The sequence below is a fragment of the Gasterosteus aculeatus genome, chromosome 20 (genome assembly GCF_964276395.1).
Source record: "Gasterosteus aculeatus chromosome 20, fGasAcu3.hap1.1, whole genome shotgun sequence".
NCBI lineage: Eukaryota > Metazoa > Chordata > Actinopteri > Perciformes > Gasterosteidae > Gasterosteus > Gasterosteus aculeatus.
The window spans coordinates 7,316,226-7,339,413 of NC_135707.1; the positions used below are offsets into that span (position 1 = coordinate 7,316,226).

The 23,188-nt window shown below is 44.7% G+C and overlaps 1 protein-coding gene across 5 annotated transcripts; it reads left to right on the forward strand.

The window, feature by feature from the left end:
- Positions 1–63: 63 nt before the first annotated feature.
- Positions 64–21,769, forward strand: tars2 (threonyl-tRNA synthetase 2, mitochondrial). 5 transcript variants are annotated; one of them, XM_040165152.2, is made up of 18 exons: positions 13,684–13,929; positions 14,570–14,745; positions 14,831–14,945; positions 15,388–15,509; positions 16,426–16,534; positions 16,665–16,729; positions 16,826–16,904; positions 17,385–17,531; positions 17,622–17,720; positions 18,232–18,401; positions 18,610–18,772; positions 19,266–19,403; positions 19,795–19,872; positions 20,297–20,397; positions 20,847–20,948; positions 21,046–21,118; positions 21,262–21,376; positions 21,498–21,769. In XM_040165152.2, the coding sequence occupies exons 1-18, from the start codon at positions 13,858–13,860 to the stop codon at positions 21,638–21,640; spliced, it is 2,067 nt and encodes a 688-aa protein (XP_040021086.2). In that variant the 5' UTR covers positions 13,684–13,857; the 3' UTR covers positions 21,641–21,769. The 5 variants fall into 5 exon arrangements, 1 of the variants encoding a protein (XP_040021086.2); XR_013453688.1 differs by lacking the exons at positions 13,684–13,929; positions 14,831–14,945; positions 15,388–15,509; ... (12 more) ...; positions 21,262–21,376; positions 21,498–21,769 and adding exons at positions 64–558; positions 4,630–4,759; positions 4,860–5,095; ... (5 more) ...; positions 7,102–7,266; positions 7,398–9,465 and having other exon boundaries at positions 14,570–14,711; XR_013453690.1 differs by lacking the exons at positions 13,684–13,929; positions 14,831–14,945; positions 15,388–15,509; ... (12 more) ...; positions 21,262–21,376; positions 21,498–21,769 and adding exons at positions 64–558; positions 4,630–4,759; positions 4,860–5,095; ... (5 more) ...; positions 7,105–7,266; positions 7,398–9,465 and having other exon boundaries at positions 14,570–14,711.
- The last annotated feature ends 1,419 nt before the right edge of the window (positions 21,770–23,188 follow it).

The window sequence follows — 23,188 nt, forward strand, 5'->3', positions numbered from 1 at the left end:
CCTAGATAGTGTTTCGACCTTGTTCCCTGACTCATAGTAATTACTCGTACATTATACTTTTTTTTGGAGGGAGAAATTAGTAAATCTTTAACTCCGCATGTAGCTAACGTTACAGTCACAGCCTCAAATAAACACAATTCAACTGACTTCTGTCTGTCTCTCCCGTCCGTTGGAAACGACGTTTCACGTCGCTCGACGGTATATAAAGGTGTTCGACTCGCGGCCGTTCGCGGGTGACTTTTGCTCCCCGCGTGCGGTGACGTCCCGCTGATGGAAGAACGTGTGGGCGTGTTCGCAGCCGTCCTCATTACGTTCGCCCCCTCGTCCGCTCCGGCAGCGAGCCGTCGGTCATAGCTGGAAAAATGGCGGCCGGTTCAGGGGCCGCGAGCGGGCACGCAGCCCGCAACGCCAGCGTCGGCCTGGAAGCGTCTTTAGACCGACGTTTTCAAGGAGTGTCCAACACCATGGAATCCATACAGGGACTAGCGAACTGGTGCATTGAAAACAAAAAGCACCACGGCCTAATCGTCCGCCACTGGATGAAGTGCCTCAAGAAATGTGAGTAGCTTCGGCGCTGATCCTGACCCGCTAGCTTAGCCCCCCCCACACTTGAGCCAATTCCACGTTTATCTTTCTGCGTTGTCCCCGATCGACCTTCCAAATGCTAATGGAAATATAGCTTTGCGTGAAGTGCGAGGCGAGTAAGCGCAAAGCTAAACTGGTTAAGGTGTAAATGTATCCTCGACTGAATTCTTGCAAGTCTGGCGTTTGTAATCGCCACCTAAAATTAGCCGCTAACGGTAGCTAGCTTAAGCTAACGTTTTGCTAGCACTGTTTACCGTTGGGCCTCCCGGGGCTCGTGCGTCTTCACGCAGAAATCTGACCCGCACTCCCGCAAATGTCGAAGAATGAACAGTTAAAACGAAGGTGGTTACGCGGTGCCTAGTTTGATTCAGTTAGCCGCTAAATAGCAGATTTTGTTGCCGTTTTTATAGTTGGATCCTTGTGCAACTTTTGTTTTTGGATGACTGTCTTTATGATTGTTTACTTTTTTTTTTTATATAATACTCTTACCATGGAAGTGCACTGTAACCTACAATTATATAAATGTTCTACTCAACATGTCACTAGATACATTCAGCATTAACACGCAGCGATAAACAATCCGCTTTTCTCAGGTTTCAAATTGTTGATGCACCTGACAGCTGCACCGTAAACCCATTGCCTCCATCTCTAGCGACTCGATTCACACCGCTTCATAATGGTTTATTACCAACCCACAGTGTATTAATATAATAGACGTATTTAAACGTGTTAAGTAAATAATGTGTGGTACAGTGACTAATAGACTATATTGAAACAGCAGGTTTTCACGTTCCAGCTATTTAACCTGTAAAGCTTGAAACAAAGTAGGTGTTTTGGACCAGGGTTATTCATCCATGAATTCATTCATTAATTAGTAAAAAGTCACCAGAAGTTGCTGATGTGTCACTAGAAAGTTTTGCAAGCCGGTGGGGCTAGAATCTGTTGGTTCTCATCTGTGGTCATCTCTATTATGCTGGATTATGTTTAAAATCCCTGTTTGTCTGCGTACTAGTGATATATTGATCGTACCTGTCGAGTATTCCCACCGTTCTCTTTAATAGACTCTACAACACAGCGCTCTGACCGTATTACAGTGTCAACAAATGTCCTTTTCATAGCTTTCCTAGGAGGTCTTATGAGTCCCGCAAGCAGCATTTTAACTTCTCCAATGATGACAAGAGGGCAAACCTGACTTTTATGGTTTAGATTCTTTTTTTGTGTTGCTTTTGACTGCTACTTTCGCCGTCTTACAATATTTCTGCAATAATATTATAATTATATTATAATAATAATAATGCATTTAGCTAATAGATTTACAGACATTTACATGCTTTCTAACAATATTTCCTTAAAAATAATAATGCGTGGATGAACGTGTATGTATGTGCACACGTTTTTGATCAAATCTTGAAATAAATTAATGATTTGGTAGGTTTCATCGGCGTAGCTGCGTGTGGGCAGAATACAGAGGCAGCTCAGTAACCCGGTATTTTGTGCTTCAGCTGTTGACGTCGGTGACTGCAGGAAGAAGTGTGATTTGATGTTGCAACTGTTTGACTCTTTATCGTTTGAGCTTTTATATTTTTTTTATATCTGCTCATCAGTGGGCTTTCGAAAGGTTTAGCTTCCCACTTGTTTTGGGAAAGAGGCGGCAGGTAGTTTTCATTTTGTGTGGAGTATTGTTTGCGTATTATCATGAAGTTAATATCACAATGGTGTTCTACAAGTTATACCTAATGTCACCTAGTTGGTTTGAGGTGGGATTTTAAACAAATATATTTGGTTACATTTGGTTTCATCACATGTTGCGGGTTTGGGTTTTTGGAGGACTATGATATAGTTCTAAAAACATGAACGATCATAAAGTCTTTTACGGTCATTTATTATATAGTTATAGTTATATAGTTATAAACTGCTTGCAGATTTGACCCCTAAATTTGTTTTGTTTTTAAACGGTTGGAGTTAAAAGTTTTTTAAAAACTAGGTCTCTTAATTGTCTCGGTGAAATTGTCCCCATTGTCTGTCAAAATTTTTGTTGTGATGACAAATTATTTGACTTTATGATATAGATGCTTTTAAGGTAACAGCCTTTTTTTCGCATTCACAAAACAAACAGAATGTAGTAATTTTTCATATTAGATTCAATGTTGTATTTAGATACAATTTTTAAGAACAAATTTTAATCCTTAAATAAAAGCCTCTGCCAATGCATTTGGGAATGACCGACGCAGACCTTTCTTATCTCTTCACATCGCTGCCCACATGATAAAAGCTTGTGCTGACGGCACGCTGCAAACCACTGTGTGCATTGTTAACTGACGGACTAACCGAGAGTCTCTACTGGTCGTCATTCAAACACAGTTCATCGCAACCAGTTTTCAAAGTAGACGACAGGTCCAGTATTTTATTCTTTTCTGAATGAAATTTGGTGTGTCAGTTTTTTATTTAAGTTAATATTTGATTACAGCAGCAAAGTGAATCGTACAAACGAGAGACATAAGAAGAAAAATACAATTCAAGAGTATAACAAAAGTATAACAAATACGCAATTACACAATTACCGTACAAAAGCTATGTACGGTAAAACATGTTAAAAATAATGGGAAGATTTATTTTTCATTGAGGATCATAAAAATGGAAAAGATAACTTAAAAAGGTTCCACGTAGGTTCATGTTCTGGCAAAAGAAGAAATATTCTATTTATATTGTTTATGTTAATTGTATACCTTTTGATGGTAAGTTTGAATGCATGGCATATTTCAATACGACTTTCAAAAGAACTATATAATCTATTGATCAAGTGATTGAAAGTATTGAGTTGATATATTTAAGGAAAGCACTTTTCTGAAATTAAGTAGAACAATATTAAATGCAGTATTAAATTAGTTCATTCATGGGAACGCACATGTATATAATCTCATAGTTTTTATACGTTGTTTATATAAAATAAAGCCCTCCTCCGTTTCCTGCTTCATTCAAAAACTACTAGATTTTTTAAGTGTGAGCAAATTTATTCCCGTCTTACACATTTTACTTGTTTTGGCCGGAATAATACCTAACTAAAAAGTGTCATGTTTGATGTACATGAGCCTAAATGACGTTGCAGCTGCGTATTCTGTGAATATTAAGGATCGAGTCCCAAACCTCTTTCAGTGTTTCGATGTCATTCTGGAGCCTTTCTAATGGCTTTTACAAACGGCCTCAGCATTTAATGGAGGAATAGAAGTGATAAATGCAGTGTGCATGAATGTGATGACCGAGCGGTTTAGTCTGCAGCTCATCGATACTCAAGGGGCCGTTTGTACAACTCATGTCACCATCATGTTAATGGGGCACAATTGTAAAAGCGTGAAATCAGTCTCGAGCGGTACCAATGACGGCCAGTTATTGTGACTAAAATCTTTTTAACGACATGTATTTGTTTTGAACGCTTCAGAGTCAGCCTCCACTTCATTCCAAAATATATATTTTCCAAAAATGTTTTTAGCAAGGATCTCTGTGGGTTGTCAACAGCGATGAGGATATTTGCATCTGGTCTGTTTATGCCCGTATGAGAGATTGAATCGATTTGTTTTTTACCTTTTTTGGAGCTGGTCATTAGATGAAGATGGATGATGGGGACTCCGTGCTGATTGAACTGATGGATCTTGTATCTTTAAACTAACAACACTTAAGATTATAACCTCTGCTAAAATGTAACACAATGCAATATAGGAGACATTTTGTCATTATTTCTTTTTTGTGCCAAAAATCCTGTTTGCAGACTGAAATTGAATCCTGACCGGTAAACCCGTGATACTTAATCTATTTTAGGGTACAGTGGAAGTCTTTGGATTCTTGAATAGCTTGTATTACCTTTTCACATGTAATCGTGTGACTAATATCACACAATATATCTATATATATTTTTATGTTATTTACAAAGACACAATGTATGAAATTGACTTTTTAAAATATATTCGGAGTGAGACATTTTACAGCGGAGATAAACAAGTGAAGCATCACTGGGGATAAATGAGCTCAGACTTGATTTGTCTTTTTCAGCTGACAACAATCACCGCTTGAATCTCTTTTACGTCGCCAACGATGTCATACAGAACTGCAAGAGAAAGAACGCCATCGTCTTTCGTTCAGCGTTTGCTGAAGTCCTTCCTAATGCGGCCCAGTTTATCAGGTAAGTACACATTAAAGTCTTATACCCCCCATCCCCCCCCCCCCCCCCCCTCCTTCTGGTATTGAGATGTGCCGTGTCTCCTTTGTTGTGTTGTTTTCAGAGACGGGAAAGTCCGCAAGTCAGTGGAAAGGATTTTCACAATTTGGGAGGAGAGGAGCGTGTATCCCGAGGAGGTCATTTCTCAGTTTAAAGCTGGCATCAACAAAAAGGAAAAGGAGCGAGAGAAGCAGAAAGAAAGGGAGAAGCAGAAGGAAAAGCAGAAAGAAAAGGAAAAGCAGAAGGAGAAGGAGAAGCAGAAAGAAAAGGAGAAAGAAAAGGAGACTCTCCCGGCGACCGGTCAGTTTGTTGATTCAATGCTTTTGCTTTTTAATCAAAGTGAAAAACTGTCTAAAACTGGAGCCACACCATTTTAGGTTTTTCACTATTTTCAGTTGTTTTGATTTTTGTATTTGAGTCCATGTTTTCCTTTCACTCTCCAGCCCCAGCCAGCACCAAAGCTGCCCTCAAGTCTAAGATAGTTGCAGAGTTCACTGTAAGTCCTGCTCCTGCCAAGTTGCAAATATGAAAAGCATTATACGTCATGTGACTTATTTCTCTGCACTCTTATATCTTCTCTAGCCCAACTCGCTCATTGAGCAGTTGTCGAGATACAAGCAGGCAGTCGCAGAAGAGGAGTTGAGGGAGAAGCAGCTGGAAGCTCTCAGGGTGGATGTCTGCAGCACGGAGGCTCTTAAGAGACTCAAAGGTCAGATGTCTTTAGGCTTTTTCTGCATCACCACTACACACTTACTACTCTCACTTATTATACTTGTATTGTATATAACTGATATACTGTGTGCCACAAACATACTTGACACTTTCCTCTTCATGTCCCCAGCAGTAGCGTGTAATCCTGCAAATATTTCTTGAAAAAGGGATCTGTGTTTAATCTTTTGAATGACTAGCTTTTATTTACTTTTATTGAATTCTATGGAATGCGTATAAACCGTGTATCTAATTGTTATTATTTATCAATTCCCTCCTCTTCCAGACAAGGCGGAAGGGAACAAGTTTGCAAAGGACTTTGAGGATGGCAGTCTGAAGCTGCAGGAGCTTGTCGTCTTCATGGAGAAAGAGTTGAAAACGGGGCCTCCCCTGCTGGAAGCTTTGGGAAACGCTGACATTTTCTACGAGATGCAGTACAAGGAGGTTAAAATCGTGGCAAATGTGAGTGTTTGGGATGGGGATTGAAATAAAAAATGCTATTAGTTGCTCTATTCATGAAAACATTAACAAAATGATTTTGTGTTGTTCCTACGTTGCTTTGCAGCGATTACTGTTGGTTGATTGATGCTAGATGTCACTATAAATGTTAGACAGCTGCAACATCCGCTTCGTCGTCTTCATTTCTCATACGCATCCTCTCTTCTTTTTACTCAGGCGTACAACGCCTTCGCCAACCGTGTGGCCAGCCTCAAAAGAAAATTAGATTCCCTAAAGTCGACTCTACCCGGACCCGAGGACTCTCCCATTCCCTCACCCTCCGAAGACGCCCCCTCCCCCACCGGCTCCGACTCCCCCTACCTGGGGCCCAGTAGAGCCCAGGTGGATCCAGAGCTGGACGGCAAGGCCATGGATGAAGCCGATGTGCCCAGTGACAACAGACACACGGAGGACATGGACATGTCCGATGAAGAGGCCGGCGCTGCCACCGCAGGGGGTCAGTGGCTGCAGAGTGTTGTAGTGGGTCACCCAGTCTGTGCTTAAAGAGTGTTAACGCTCTTTGGTTATTTCTTTTGCATTTTTACCAGCAGATGACATGAAGGACAAGACGCCCACTGCTGTCGCCAAGTCCGACGTGGCGTTAAAGGCTCCCACCACGCCTACGAAAGCCCCTAAGCCCAACGCCACGGCGACGCCAGTGACGCCCACCCCTCCGGCGGCTCAAAGCACCCTGGCTGGCCCGAAGGGCGTGAATCTGGAGAAGGTGGACCTGGGAAAGATCAGCTCCATTCTCAGCTCGCTCACAACTGCCATGAAGAACACAGGTGTGTTCAGGAGTGTAATAATGATCCGAACCTGCAGCCCGCCTGACGTTTAGTAAAAGTCCCACTAAGATAAACTGTCCCATGTTTTGAAAAAATATTCAAATTATTGTTAATGATTTGTTTAACCCACAAGCAGCATTTATTAAACAGTTCAAAGAGGGTTGACGTTTTGTAAAGTTGACAAATCTGATCATCTGATCACCCATCTGATGGAACATGACTGCCTGAAATACGTTGATCTACTCAACCACAACGCTGATTAAAACTTTCTGCATCCCTGTGTGTCTTTTTTAAAAATAAAATGTATTTTCCCAGCAGCCACCCCGTCTCCTCGGCCGTCCCCGGGAACCCCCACCACTCCATCTGGCCAAGCAGCAGCAGCAGCTACTACTTCAAGCCCTCACTTGGCAAACTTCTTGTCCCGTGTGGATATCACACCCGAGGGCATTCTGAATGCTTTGTCCAAAACAAACACACCAGGTACGATGCGTACACACCACACGTCCCCTGGATTGAAAAACACTCCAATAACTACGTTATTCAGTACGTTTTACTCCTCTACTTGTTTCCTACGTAATTATGTCTTCCTCCCTTTTTCTGTCTCTGTGCAGTTCTATCTTCTCTCCTGCAGAGTGTAACCAACGCCAACTCTGCTCCTCCCACTCGAACCTCCCCAGAATCCTCAGCCGTTAAAACCCCGCTCACCCCAACCACCCCAAAAACCAAACCCCCTTTGGGGCTCAGCCTGAAACGGGACACACCAGGAAGAACAAGAGACTGGGAGAAAGGGAGGCAGCTGTCCCCTCCTCCTCCTCCTCCACCGCCTCCTCCTCCTCGCATGTCTGCTCCCTCTGTTTCTTCCCCCAGCCTAGAGTCCAAAATCAACAGTTTCCTGCAGGGTAATCCGGGCTTCAGCCTGGCTCTGGGTGACGTCAGTCCCGATGGGGTGGATGGGACCCCAGTGAGAGACGAAGCTGCCGGCACCCCCACCCAGGACGAGATCATGGACACACCTGGGAGTGTGCCAGAGTCTTTAGGGTCTTCCGGAGGTCATAACCTCTCGCCCACCGCCTACCGCAGTGAACCCTGGGATGCTGTGATCACCCCGTCGGGGAGCGGCAGCAATGGAGACTTGCGGAGCTCCTCTGCCTCTTCGCGGTACGGAGCAGGAAAAAAGACTGGCACAAAATCGAAAGACGATGAGGGGACGAATGTGAGGAAGCAGGTATCCTCGTCTCCTAGTGGCGACATGAAGGGCAAGAAAGGACAGCACGGTCAGTCAAGAATGATGGGCAACAGCAGAGGAATCGGAGAAAGAAGAGCGTCCGCGGGCTCTCGTAAGGCCAGCAGTGGCTCCGATGACGGAGGTCTGAGTGGGAAAAGGGAGGGGAAAGCTGAACAGGCTGCGGGTGGGGATGAACGGGACGGACTGTACCACCGCATTGAGACACTAGTGTCTCCTTACACCGAAGGGGCACCCATCCAGACTCTAGGCTACTCGAACCGCCCACTCGCCGGAGAGCGCATCAAGACGGTAGAGAGCATCCGCGTCATTGGCCGAGGTTCACGCCGAGGGGGCGGGGCCGGCAGTCGGCCGGGGGGAGCGATGTGGTACGAAGAGGAGGAATACATGGAAGCTCAGCCTCCATCAACCCACGCTATCCCCTCTCCTCTAAACATTGGCAACAAGGACATGTCCCCGTCCATGTCTCTGCCTCCCCCGCATCTCCTCCTTCCACATCTCCACCCTCCTCCGCCCCATCCCCACGCTCACCCTCCGCCCCAATCCCCTTTCCAAATGCCCTACCACACGGATAACATCCAAGCTCCTCCCCCATCACTCCTCCACCAGCATCCTCCTCCTCCCTCCCATTTCTTTGGCCCTCCCCCACCCATCCCGAGACCTCCACCTCCTCCAGGTCCCCAGCGTCCTTCCCCTCCACCCACTCACCATTCGGTGCCCAGTGCCGTCATGGTTGGGGGGGTGTTGGTCCCTGTCGATCGACCCCTTTTGCATCCTCTCTCCCTTAGACTTGAGGGTGTAGATCGCAGCAGAGGAGGGCCCAGAGGAAGTAAAATGGGCCCTCCACCCCTCATGGGGTCGTTGCTAGGCGAGCCCCCTAGGTTGCCCCGTCCTGGCACAGTTAAAGAACCTTTCGTCCCCCGCCACGCGCTCCCTCACCACCGCCCAGGTACTCCTGGTGTTCCCCTACCCTTGCTGGGCAGAGTGAAGGAGCCTCTAAATCTGCCTCTTCTGCCCCGGTCTCCAACACCCTCCACGCCCTCCCCCTCCACGCCCAACTCCCCCGCGATCGACGCTCTCCCCGCCAAGTCCGCTTCCCTCCAAAAGCCCCCCCCAAGTCCTCCGGCTCAGCCACGCGATCAAACCTCTCACCCCGTTCCCTTACTCAACTTGCCCAGCCCTCGGCCCCCCATCCTCTCCGGCCCACAGAGACCTCTGCTGCGGGGCCGAACGCCCTCTCAGCAGTTTAACCAAGAACGACCCATGGGGGGATTCCGTGGGGGCAAGCGGTCCGGTCCTCCGTTCACAGGTGGCCCCTTCGCGTCGCAGAAGAGACCCTTCCTGCCCCCGCGCTACTGAAGTGGTCGTCTAACACATGCTGAATGAGAAGTTCAAGCGCCCCTCTCTGAAGTGCAGAGTGTGTGTTAGCCCTGCTGGTATGAGCCCAGATATCTTTTCTGTTCATTGGTTTGAATTAAATCTATTATAGGTTGTGTGTAAATAGTGGATTTCAGCCATCATCATCTTGCACAGTGCAGCGATGGGGTTCTCAGTTAGTTGTGTAACAACCCTCAATCTGTCCCATTTTCTCAAACTTCTTTTCTAACTGTAGAAAATTCAGATTCAATTAGAAATGCCACTATTCTTAATTTAGAGGTGGACCATTAGTGTGAATGTTTGGTTTCTTAATTGAGAGCGAGAGCAGCGGAGTGAAGGAGTGGAGCGGCTCCCAGAGGATACACAGGCAAGAAATAAGCAATATTTTCACATCTTGGGAAACTAGCTTATTAGCTTTTTGTGTTTTGAGGAGATGAATAAAAGTATCATACGTGTGCTAAATAAGAAGCCACAGCCAGTTAGCTTAGCTAAGTATTCAAGACAGGAAACGCCTCCACAGTTAACTTGTTAGCATGTTAGCATTGTTGTTTGATCACCATCACTAAGTGTAAAAATGACACGTTATACAGGAGATGATTATTATATCAGGCAAATGTAGCCCTCACAACTCCTCGAAGTATCTTGTTAGCGTTACGCAGGACCAGGCTGCCAGCTGACCATGTTATAATAAGCTAAATGGTGTTTCCCCATATTTAACAGACCGATATATCATCTAACTGAAGAAAATTCCACAAATGTCAAATTATGCCTTTCAAATTGTTAAAACTCCAAAGTGATTTCTTGTGCGTCGTTACATGGCATTTCTCATTTGAAGTGATGAGTGTTGCAGCCGAGCTCAACGTCTTATCTCCTGCTGTAAATAATGTTCTTCTCTTACACAACCATTTTCAGGTTCCCATCCCTCCCACTGTATATTTCTAAGCTTGTAAATATAAAAATTGAGAGGAAACAGCTTTTTTCTCCCCCCCCCCCCCCCCCCCCCTCCAAGCTCTCGTTTGTCTTAATGAGGACAAACGTCATTAATCAAGCACTCGTCTTTACTGCGATTGAGGCCTCGGAAAAGCTTTAGTTCCAGAAGAATTTCTCTGCCGTGTCTGTCGCACCTTTCTGTCCTCCTTTTGAAGCCGCCACTCTGAAGAGGAGGTTGAAGATCATTCTGTATTCTTATTTCCAACATAAATGTCTGCCTGTGCGTGCTTCCACTTACACTGAATCGTGAAGGTTCTCAGTAGTGGGAAGGGGATGGGGGGGTGTTTTTAATAGGCTTCAACATGTACTGACTTGAATAAAATCCAGTTTCAATACAGCTGGGCGGAGGAGAGGGGGGAGGGGGGGTGAAGAGGCATTTTATTTGGTCACTAAGTATCACTTGAATTGCGCTGTTACACAGCTGCCATTTTCATTATGCATTAACATTTTAATGCCTTTTTTTCCGCTGCCTTTTTATGAGAGACAGAATTGGCAATTTCCTATTTGCAGCAGCAATCACATGGTATCTGGGACGGGTGGGGGGGCAGAAAGCGATTGAGCTAATAAGGATTTTTTTTAAACGGGTTTATTTTAATACCCTAGCTGTAGTTGGCCTCTTTTTCTTTTTTGCTTACCTCATGCTTTTCCCTTCAAACCTGCGTGTTTACTTTTTGCTCACATGGCTTCACTTAAAAAAACAAGAAAGGGTCAGCACAATGGCAGCAATCCTCCATGTAGTGCAGGTATTAATGCCGTGGTGTTTCCCTTCCTCCCGCATGTGGTCAGCCCACGCGGTGCACGGCGGGCGTAGCTGCTCAAACCCTCGTGTCTCTTGTGCTTATCTGATCAGTGTTGGTTTGTCTTCTGTGCTTACAGCTACATCAAGATGCACCTGCAAACGTTCCCGCATAAAGTTTGATACATTGTTAAAATGTAACCACACAGAGTGCGTCTCACTACAGTGTTTGGCCGTTCATCCGAGCGCTGGTGTTTTACTTAATGTTATACGAGTCTGTTACCACCTTCTGTAAACTGTATACCTTTTTTTTTTTTTTTTTACTTTTTTTTTTTTTATCTGATCACTCGCTGAAACCGCTAAATATCGACTCAGACCAGTTTGGTGTGTCCACTTTTCACAGTGAAAGCTAGATTTACTGTTTATATAAAAAAGACTACCTGCTTACAGAGCACTCATCAAGTTCTACATTTCAAGTGTCCCTATAAATAACCTCTTCTCCATTTCCTCCTTGACAAATTGAGTTTGAAATTGATTGAAGATGTGACAAAGCTGATGGTCTGTGTATATATGAGAAGTTTAACTGCTGTTCTCATCAATGATGCTATACCCCAGATCTTTGAGTGTCCAATCCTTTCTGGTGTGATAAACATGCACTCATTCTGTTATCGTCACAGTGAATATATGCATTATTTAACAGTCCTTCTGCATATTATTTTTTTTTTGTTTTACACAAAGAATATTGCAGCTCACAAGACCTCGATTTTAGAGTAGAGGAGTGAGTTGTAGCCAGTTTTCCCTCACACACTTAATGCGGCAGACATCTTGTTTGCACGATTGACTGTAAGCAGTCGGTGCTGTCTTGATCTACTGAGGGAGGAGATGTGCTGTTTTCTATGACTTTTGTTCTGCTTGCTAAGACCTCTACGTTTGTCTAATTACCACCTTCAGAAGACTGATTGTTTCTTCTTTTTTATTTTTTTTATTTTGATTGTTGCTAAACATTTGCACACTACGACTTACACTGTTGGAAAGCCACATTTTAGAAATGCCATTTAGTAACTTTGTGACACTAGTGATTTCCGCTTGGCTCAGGTATCCCAGTACACTTAATGCATTTACTGAATTCACTGAGTACATTGTTTGATGATCCGCTTTAACCTCAGTCGCAACATTAACGGAATAACACTAAGCAATGACTGTACACCTATTTGCAAATTATATATATATATATATATATATATATATATATATATTTATATTTTAATCAAGTTGATCTGTAACGATGAAATACTTGATTCATTAACATTGCGCCAGAATCTCCTCCGTTGCCAATCATTCAAAGTAAAATGTTTCCTTATGGCCTCTGTGCCATTCTTCTACAGTTCTTATTGACAATTGCGCTAAGCTAATTAATATGTTGATTTAATAGCCGAGTTAAGTCCTTACATTAGACAAAACCACCATCTCTGTTTTTATGCATCCATCTTATAGAGAACCGCAGACCTATTGCTTTTGAACGTGTAGCACTCGTGTCCTTTTCAGTGTATTTCATAGACCTAGTGAAATAAGTTTAGTTAAATAAATTAAGGTGGTCCCATTTTTATAAATATAATATTTATAATACAATTTAAACGTATTCAAAGCTGTCCGAATACTTAATAATAAGTATAATAAGAATAATCAAGCGCGCTTTAAAAGTGTTGTAGCTTCCCCTAGTGGCAGTTCAATGGTACTTCAGCTCTTATGTCCGATGATGCACAAGTGTCGTGTACGTCCATTTGTTGCGGTAACCACAGTACTAGTTATTCTTCGGAAAATGGTGACAATCAATACGTTTTTGTCCCAAATCAGAATCAAGTTGTCTCCTAATTTGTTTAAACTGCATCTAGCGGTCCACCAGAAAATTATTACTAGTTAATAATTATATCCAACGTACCATTTCAAATGTCAAGTTTTGATATTTCAAAACGATGTTGCAGTAGTTTTAGTTTAGTAGGCTTTAACATATGGAAATAATTGGTACGGTAACTCTGGTGACGATGGTTCTTCCACAATATATTCGATGTTTGAGTGGTAACACTTTGCCCTCAAATATCTCACAAATGCTATCTCTTTCACTACACTTACTAATCTCAAGGCCACTACTGCTCTTTGGCACTAAAACAACCGGCTTCAAATGCAGCTGTAGTTTTGATGCGAGGTGCGCAGCTACGTGATGCAGCACGTGACTGCTGTTCATCCTTGTAGCCTGACGTCATGCTGTGGTCCTGTGTGGAAGTACTTTTGGGGTGCGTACTGGTGGTTCTGCACTGCAGGCGCAGTTTAGCTGATGTCCTGTGCGTGCTGGTGGTCATGTGTTGTGCTTCATCTTGAGCCAAGACTAAGAGGAGACTGTGTTTCGTTTAAACATTCACCATAATTACATTTTCTCGGGGTTCCTGATCTAAATGTGCATGGATTGAGGTGATAACATCGCTCTATTAGCCCTCGAACACACGCAGATGTTTATGGTATGTGCCTTAGCGCGCGTTCTGGTATTTGACGCCTGGGTGCGCGCACGCTGCTTGGCAATAGCGTCATGCGTGTGCACGCCGACAACGTCACCGCTGCCTTTTTTTTGTATCTCTGCTTCCGGTGTTATGGCCGCTCGCAGAGCAGGGTGACAGTCAGGTGTGGGAGCTGTGGTAATGAGCGCCGGGTGTTTAGGCAGGTGTGTTAGAGGATGGCGGTGACGCAGCTATTTCGGCTGGTAGTCGGTCGGACAGCGGCTCGCGCGCACAGGAGGTACAGCCAGGTGCGCATGTCTTGTTATTACAGCATGACAGGGAGCACAGCTAACGCTAGCTAGGTGGCTAGCTAACAAGACAGTGCTGAGAGGTAGAGGTTGACGTGGTCCGACAGATGGAAGTTTGGTTCATGCTTTGATATAACTTTATGTAGTTTATAACCAGTACAGTGTTTTATATCTGTGCAAGAGACGCCACAAAACCTTTTTACATGGTCCCCCACTCGTGTGTGCTTTCAAAGTGGTTACTTCAAGTAAAGCATAAAAAAAAACCGAAACTATTTGAATGGTGGCAAAGAAAATGACCTAACATTTGCCAAAGGCATTTTATTTTTATTTTTTTCATCCACTTAATTACACTGCAACCATTATGCTGAGAAGTCAACACTGAAGGTTAATCACATTGTTTATACCAATATTGATTTATCAATGACTGCTCTGTTAACAGTTTATTAGGTACACCTAGTTAAAACTATTGGCGTTTACTATAACCGCCCAGCAGGAAACCTAACCCTCATGAAGGTTATGACCGCTTTTTATTGCAACTTGTTTAGAAACGTGACCGGTGTGGTGGTATTGTTGAAATCTATTATCCCTGTTATTCTCTCATCCCTTTTCTGTTCTGACCTACAACTTTCCTGTCTTGCAGGCGTGCCCAGCTTCATTCGAGCGACTGCGGATCTTTGAGTCCCTCAGGGATAAACGCTGCAGCCGGAGCAGAGTTGAAGCTACAGGAGCTCCGCTCAGCATCCAGCTGGCTGATGGCCGGACCGTGAAGGGGACCGCTGGTGTCACCACCCCTCTCTTTGTTGCGCAGAGTGCGCGGTAAATGGATTTGAGCAGAAACGTGTTCTCTTGAGTTTCTTCTTACTGAAGTGCTGTAACGGTGTTGTTGCGTCTCTGCCTGTAGTGTGAAAGGAGCCCTGGTCAGTAAGGTGAATGGGGAGTTGTGGGAGCTTGGACAGCCCCTAGAGGCAGACTGTGAGCTGCAGCTTCTGGGGTTTGACACAGATGAGGGAAGACAGGTAATCCCAGCTCCTTTTTTTTCTTTTCTTTTTTTAAACCCAATGCTTTTGTGGTCTTTTCTATTTTTTGTTATACCCCTAAGTTGTGAGTGCTTGCAACAAAAAGTGAAAGGTATAAGTTGGTTCTGGGTTTCTCAGGCCAAAGGATCATTTTGTTTTCTTCAAGATGAAATCATGGCTAACCCGCAGATGCACAGGCACTTAATGTTGCTCAATGTGCACTTAATGTTTCAGAAACAACATACGATGTTACTGCTGATGTCTTTTTAATTTGAAGTGTGTTTCTATACTATGTTAACTGATGTTACTCCATCTCCTATCCAGGAACTACATTTGTAAATTAGTTTACGGTTGACTCTGGTACAGCAAAGCAGTTGCGCACTGTCTGTGGTAATTAAATAAATAAATCTCTACTCCTACTTCGTCACCTTCTCCGTCTTAGGCGGCATGGCGGACAGGAGCGTGCGTCCTGGGTGGAGTGTTGGAGAATGAATTTGGGGCCGAGGTTTGCAGAGAAGGAGCGTCCGAGCTCGGCCTTTACTGTGACCATCTACTACACGACGGGTGAGTAAACGCTCTGGACACGTTTTTTATCTTTGGAAATTCAGTCTGCAAAATCTGTCAAAATATCATATGGTCTCTTTTGGACTACTAAATAATCACTGACCTATAGAAGAATTATAAAATGTATTATTTCAGGGGTGTAACGATTCATTTTAACTTTGATTCGAATCGCGATTCGTTGTTGCCGATTCATGGACGATCTGGGTTAATTTAGAACGATTCGATCAGCGACTTGAAATCGATTCAGTAACTTTACTGGACAGTGCAGGCAAAGTTTCTGAGATCCCTGTTGTTTCTTGTAAGGAAATCAGGTTTAAATTATGGATATTATAAACACGCAAACAACAATTAATGGCAAATGTATTAACCTTTTATTTGAATCAAGTGCCATTTTCAATGTAAACATTACACAATAATTACACAATGTTTGGATCAATGAGGTGTCTGCAGAGCTGGAGTTACCTGCTGCTGCTGCTGCAGCGGTAACGCTGCTAGAGGTGCCTGACTGTCGGCGTTGTTTAATCCCACGGCGCCTTAGTAGATGGCCGGAAAGATTCGGCGTGTTTCCGTGTTTTTTATTTGTCTTCTACATATTCTACAAACAGCGACCGAGTTATTTAGAACACCTCCGTGTTTGCAAAAGCCAAAATGTTTCCACGCGCTGGATCCATAAGTTGGTTTGTAAATGTCTCGCTCGCAGTCGTCTCCTCCACGCTGTGTTTTGTTGTTGTTCAGAGTTTCGCGCGATTAATCGATTCAGTGAATGAATCGTTACACCCCTAATTATTTTGCATAATAATGTTTGGCCTCCACAGGGGTCTTTCTGCTGCCCCTTTTAACATTACAAATACAATAAAAAGATCTCTTCACTACTCTGTTCTGCTGTAATGTCCCCCTTTCTTTCCTCTGCACACAGTGCCTGGTCTCTGAGTGATGTGGAAGAGAGATGTAAGAAGGCTGCAGCACTCAAGCTTCCTCTGTCCCGACTGGAAATCAACTCTGAAGAGGTCCGAGAGCTCTTCCAGGTCAGATATACTAGTGTCTCATAACGATGCACCGTTTTTACAGCGGACAGCCTGCAGGTCATTATTCCTTCATGCTAAAGTGTCTGTGTTCACACTATGATGTGTGTTTTGTGATTTGAACTTCTTACAGAACAGTTTGCTGAGACTTCAGCTCGTCGAGGAGCAGATGAACGGTCCCACCATCACAATCTACAGGTATTAATACACACGTATACCTATACATGTGGGCTGCCGTGTCATTTACACATTTACCTCATCCTAATCCAGTTTTATCCTTTCTGTGTGACTCAGGTGTGGAGACAGCATAGCGGTCTGCAAAGGCCCCCTCCTCCCACACACAGGCTTCCTCAAAGTGTTCAAGACACTCCAGGTGTGTGTGTAACTGTCCTCTGCTGGGCTCTTTAGGGTTTAATGTACTTTTACTCTTGTGTAATCTTCAGTTTCCTCCATTTGAATTACGCGGATGCCCTTCAATTTGTTATTTCATCCAGCATAAATTTTCTCAAAGTGTCTGTCCCGAGTGTCTCATGCTCAATGGAATGTTTCTTTGTCTCTTATGATTGAGCAGCAGGGAGTAGTTTCCCTACTGAGCTGCCACTGGACAAACTGTGATTCCATGGCAGTCAGAATTATTATCAGCAGCAGGATGTTGTGTCTAGCAAAGGCCAGTTTCCTGTTCTCAGCCATTACCAAAACATCACTATCCATCAGTGCCGTCTCTCATCGGTTTACCCTTCCTCTTCTGGCTGACCCCACTCCCCCTTTTTCATTTTCCACCTCCTGGTTGGCTTTAAAAAAATTGTTTTTACACCCCTCTGCCTCTCCTCACTGCGCATCTGTACCAACCCAGCTGTCACCTGTGACCCTGGCCAATCAGACGGAGTCCTCCGGTTTGATGCGTCTTTTAGGTGTGGCCTTTCCAGGAGAGAAGGATAAAGAGCAGTGGGAGAGCGAGCAGGAGGAGGCGAGGAGGAGGGACCACAGACGCATCGGGACAGTAAGACAAAATCTAGTTTAGGATACATTTTTAAAAAGTGAATTATTATATTGAGTTTTCTGATGTGTGTGTGTTCTGGTTTTTGCGTAGGACCAGGAGCTGTTCTTTTTTAACGATGTGAGTCCAGGAAGCTGCTTTTTCTTGCCTAAAGGAGCCTACATCTACAACACCCTCACAGACTTCATTAAGGTGAACACACACTCTTTACAGTCCGTGACTCTGGATTTATACTGACATCTATATCATTTCATTACAATGTCAGAAAACCCTCAAACGCGACAGCTGAGCTTCTACAATAGAATGGCTTTGGAATCCTGTGTAACCTACTAGTCCGTATTTGACCTCTGCCACATTGAATCTGCAGCCGCTTTTAAACCTTGTTCGGCACGACTTGTGGACCCAAGAGATACCGTATCCACACGTCTTGATTCTGCAAACCCAAACTACGCCCCGAGTCTGGTTAAGGTCATCAGTGTTTCCTTCTTTGGGTGAAGATTAAATATGTTTTCCAACATCTTGTGCACATGCACATATAATAACAACGTAACATTACATTATACCTTGTGATTTGTATCCCGCGGGCCCACACATCACTCGTCAGAATATTGCTCTTGTTACTTCCGTTATTCCGCTGTTGTGACCGTCTGCTCCCGCCCTGGACTCATTGTCGCACACACCCTTCCTTCCTGACGTCTTGCAGAGTGAGTACCGAAGGCGAGGATTCAACGAGGTCGTGACCCCGACTTTGTACAGCACTGCATTATGGGAGCGCTCGGGTCACTGGGAGCACTACAGCGACAACATGTTCACTGTGACATCAGAGGGCTCTCAGACCTACGCTCTCAAACCCATGAACTGTCCTGCACACTGGTGAGGCCCCCTTACCTCAACCATTGCATTTAAACGCTTCACCCCCCACCCTAACTTTAAAACCAAGTCCAAGCCCTTTAAAAAAAATATATAATGTACCCTCAATCCAAAAATGTCCTTGCTTGAAGGTCTGAAGCTCTCAATTTGTTTTTCGTGGAGAAAGCTTTGCCTGCAGACTAAGCCTCGCTCTCCCCCTCCCTGTGTTCAGTCTGATGTTTGAGCAGCGCGTCCGCTCGTGGAAAGAGCTTCCTCTGCGATGGGCCGACTTCGGGGCGCTGCATCGCAACGAGCTCTCCGGAGCGCTCGGCGGTCTCACTCGAGTTCGCCGCTTCTGCCAGGACGATGCTCACATCTTCTGCACACCCGAGCAGGTACAGACAACACGTATGGAGCTGCATCGTTGCGATGCAGACTTTGTTTTCCTAGGCCGCTGCTTTTGTCCTCGCGGGGCCGTGAGTGCGTTGGAAACAGAGCGGGACGCATGTGCGACTATATAACAGTCATTAGATGGGCTGTGCAAATACCTCCCGAGACATTCCAGCAGGCCAGCGTCTGGATGAATGAAGGTCTTTGTCCCGTTCAAACATTAAACCTCCACGTGTGCATCACTGCGGCTCCACCGTGTGTAATCCTGATCCCCTACACAGTGATCCCATGATGCTCATGCAGATCATAGTCACAGGATAATCATCAGTCTGTTAGCTTCTAAAAAAACTGATTCAATCTATGGAGGCTTTACAGCAAATACATTGTCAGCTACCTTTTTTTTTTTCTTGACTGACCCTGGTTGGAATTTTCAACCCTTATGTCCTCTTGTTGCCCTCGTGTTCAAATTTCTTCTGTTTTTCCATTCTGTCTCTCCAGCTGGAAGAAGAGATCGGGTCTTGTTTGGACTTTGTGAGGAGTGTGTATCAAGTGTTTGGGTTTTCCTTCCACTGCCTCCTGTCTACGCGTCCTGCACCGTGCCTCGGGGAGCCTGAGCAGTGGGACAACGCTGAGCAGGTGAACGCACACACGTTCCACTCACATTCCTGGAGTTCGCCAAAATCGTACGTAGTCTTAGGCCGGCCCAGCTGTGGATATTTGTATGTATTGTAATCTAAATCCAGTTAATCACTGCTAGAAAACCCCCTCTTTTGAACTAAATGACACGGTGTAATGAAATACACAATCTGATACACGTGTGGTACTTTTCAGTAGCGATGTGCGCCGGGCTGCTGGGTAAATGTTTATCCCTAAATCCCCATGGACATCTGACAATAGGCACCGCGGCAGTTGAAGCTTATTCAATTGAATTGAATTGTGGAACCAAGCCCCCACACAGAAAGACCAACATGGCTGTCATAATGTGCATTAACAGTTACATTATCTGTATCTGTATGTGTGTGAGCAGCAGCTGGAGAGGAGTCTGCAGCACTTTGGTGAGCGTTGGGAGTTGAATCCAGGAGACGGCGCCTTCTACGGACCCAAGGTCAGTGAGAAGGGCGACACGCAGGAAGCGTGCAGACTCGTGCTTTCTGCCACAAACTGGGCAGTTTGCCAATTCTGGAAGATTTTGAAACGGGCCGTTTGGTTATTTAGAGCAAACGTCCCCGTGAGGAGGCCGAGCAGCAGGGCGCCGCCCACTGCACGTCTGGAAGTTTGCCGTGATATTTAAACACTTGGCTCTTGATTTTGTACTACACACATCGAATGGAACCCATAGTATCTGCTAACATCCAGAACATTGATTAAGTGATATTTTCCATAATGACCTTTAACACGTAGCAGGATCGGCTTCTCTTGGAAACACATCTGTTTCCATCTCTGTCCGCAAAAAGGCAGTTTGTGCAAAGCAGCGTCAGGATAGAGAAGCGACGGCTGATGCTAACGCGCTCCAACATGTTTCTTCATAGATTGACATTCTGATCAAAGATGCTATTGGCAGACAACACCAGTGTGCCACCATCCAGTTGGACTTCCAGCTGCCAATCAAATTTGACCTTCAATATGTTGGGTGAGTGGTAATTTTTTGCTGTTTGCTTGCAGCATCTTAAACAATCCTACGTCTGTTGGGCTTTCTGTGTGTGATGTTCTGTAAAGAGAGAGCAGTCTAACTTAATTAGACCTGATTGGATCATGAGAGATGAGTCCTTTTTATTTAATTGACCTCTTCAGGCCGTGTTGCTCCCTGCTTCTGCCTTCAACCTCTTTTTATTCTCTTAAAAAAGAGGTGTGCCCTACTTCATGTTTTTTTTTTTTTTTAAATGTCTGCATTGATATTTGCCCTGATTATAGTTAATTTCATGGTAAACCATTTTATGCAGAAACGAACCAAACTGGTAGTTCTGACGATGATCCCTGCCTGTACAGGTTTTCTCCCGTTAATGCAAAATTCTAAATCAATATTGCCAAGTGAATTGTGTCTGACGAGCCTTGAGTCTCGATGTTTATTGTCTTCCTCAGTCGGGACGGACAGTTGCGGAGGCCAGTGATGATCCACAGAGCAGTGCTGGGATCCCTGGAGAGAATGATCGCTATACTGGCCGAAAACTTCGGAGGGAAATGGTGAGGCGACCGTGAATCATCACATTGAGTCAGAAACATTTTGTCAGGCTGTACAGTCGATGCTCACAAGCGCCTGACTTGTCTCTCCTTCACCCAGGCCTCTGTGGTTGTCGCCGGCGCAGGTCATGGTCATTCCTGTGGGGGGCAACAGCGAGTCGTACAGCAAACAGGTCCGGGCCACGATGACTATTTCCTTCTGTTGCATCAGCAGACCAAGTGTACCTTCTTTGTGACTCGGGTTCTATCTGTCATTATTCATTCGCTTGTTATAGTACAGACGTAGTCCTAATAGAACCGCCTCTCTTGTGTTTAGGTGGTGCAGCAGTTCAGTGACGCCGGCTTCAGGGCCGATTTGAATGATGATCAGGGAGCGACCTTAAATAAGAAGATCCGCTCTGCTCAGCTCGCCCAGTACAACTACATATTTGGTAAAGATGAATATTGGGGGGGGAACTGAGGCTACCTAATGTGTTGAAGCTGAAATTGAAGCAATTTTCCTGCTACTGATGTTACCATAACTGATTATTACGTCATTGTACTCGTGTCCAGTGGTGGGAGATAAGGAGAGCGATAGTGGAGCAGTGAACGTGCGCTGCAGAGGCGGCGTGCAGCTCGGGAGGCGGCCGACAGAGGAGGTGCTGACATCCCTCACACGGCTACGAGACACCAGGAGCAACTTGGAAGAGTTCTGATGAAAAGGTCCTCGATAATGAGGAGTCCCTCATGTAGTAAGTGTTGTTGTACATGTTCAAGCTGGTATACTTTGGCTTTGTTCAAAGAGATGGCTGCTAAAAATTTGTAATAAAAGAATATCAAATCTATCTGACTTGTTGATTTGTCCACTAATGGCTTCTCCTGTTAAATCCTAAAAGTCATACAAAGTACAGAAGAGCTTTAATGCCATTATATGATCCCTATCAGTCTAATATCAACATTACGTCAATATAGCTGCTTCACAAAAACCATTAAGTATACGAAGCTCCCGCTGGCGTACGTCAGTGTCGGGATGTCCGAATGGAAACCAGGCATACCTTTAAAAGACTGGAGCAAAGAGAGGACACGGAGGGGGATTTGACTAAAATAGGAGCGAGAGCAGCGGTGTCAGGACTGTGTGTTTTCATGTGTGTTTAGTGGAAACAGCAATGTCAAGGTAAAGGTCGAAAAGATTGGGAGTTTTTTTCCTTGTTAATTGAGAGAGGGCAGCAGGATGGAAAAGACATCAGTCACAACAGTGACACAGAGGGAGCCGTCTGGCCCGGGGGAAACAAACCGAGATGACTCTGACAAAAGCCGCCCCTCCTGCGGCGCTGGATGTGAAGCTGATTGTGTGGTTAGTTCACTCAGTGGGCCGGAGAGAGAAAAGGTGAGGCGGGTTAACGGAGAAGTCTCCACTGTGAGTCACACACGGGTCACCTCGGATTGAAAGAGGGTCTTTAGTCGGGCGAAGATTTCACCAAATAGAAGTTGAGTTCGTATGTCTGTACAGAAAAGGGGAGATTGTGTATGTTTTAAGGAATGGAACCAAATCCTTTTCTCCAGGCTGTAGCTGCTAGGTGGGTGGATGACAGGCGTCCGTCAGAAGACCTGAGATGCGTTTGGTGTGTTGGCATGGTAACGTTTGCTACGGCTACACTCAGATGGGAATGTCTTTAGTTTAGCAAGTTCTGATCTTGAGGTATTTAGAAAATGTCAATTCTGACACCATGGATGAAAAATCAAAGGACAGAGTTGTTACGCTTTATCTTGAGAGGACGGATGTCTGTACCCAATGAATATCATTCCATTGAGATGTTTCCAAACTCTAACCCAAAGTCTAGCCAAATATGTCTGAAAACCAAACAATAATTTTGGGAATTTGGGAGAACTGCCTCTAAGTTCTTTCTCACTGATGCTTTCTTCATCTCATACTATAACATCAAGATGATGTGTATTAATAGTACTCTGCTGTTGGCCTGTTGCTAAATGAGAAGATAAAATACGGCGCAGCTACCAGCCAGCATTGCACAGTAGTTGCGTAGTGATGACCCGGACCATTAGCTCCAGTAAACACTGAAATCCCGACATAAGAGATAACAAAATCAGGCTCTTTGTGCCCTTCTGCACCCACAGCCCATGCTATCTGTACACACACACACACACACACACACACACATTCAACTGGTGGAGTCGCTCAGAGTTCATAGGAAATTATTTTTAGCCTAAGGGTTTACTGAAAAAGAATGCTGCTGTGTGGGCAGCAA

What these genes read in the sequence shown, in the direction of transcription:
- tars2 (XM_040165152.2), top strand. Translation starts at nt 13,858, where the DNA reads ATGGCGGTGACGCAGCTATTTCGGCTGGTAGTCGGTCGGACAGCGGCT. An exon ending in AGGTCCGAGAGCTCTTCCAG is followed by an intron (nt 16,535 to 16,664) that starts GTCAGATATACT and finishes AACTTCTTACAG; the next exon opens with AACAGTTTGCTGAGACTTCA. An exon ending in TCTTCTGCACACCCGAGCAG is followed by an intron (nt 18,773 to 19,265) that starts GTACAGACAACA and finishes CTGTCTCTCCAG; the next exon opens with CTGGAAGAAGAGATCGGGTC.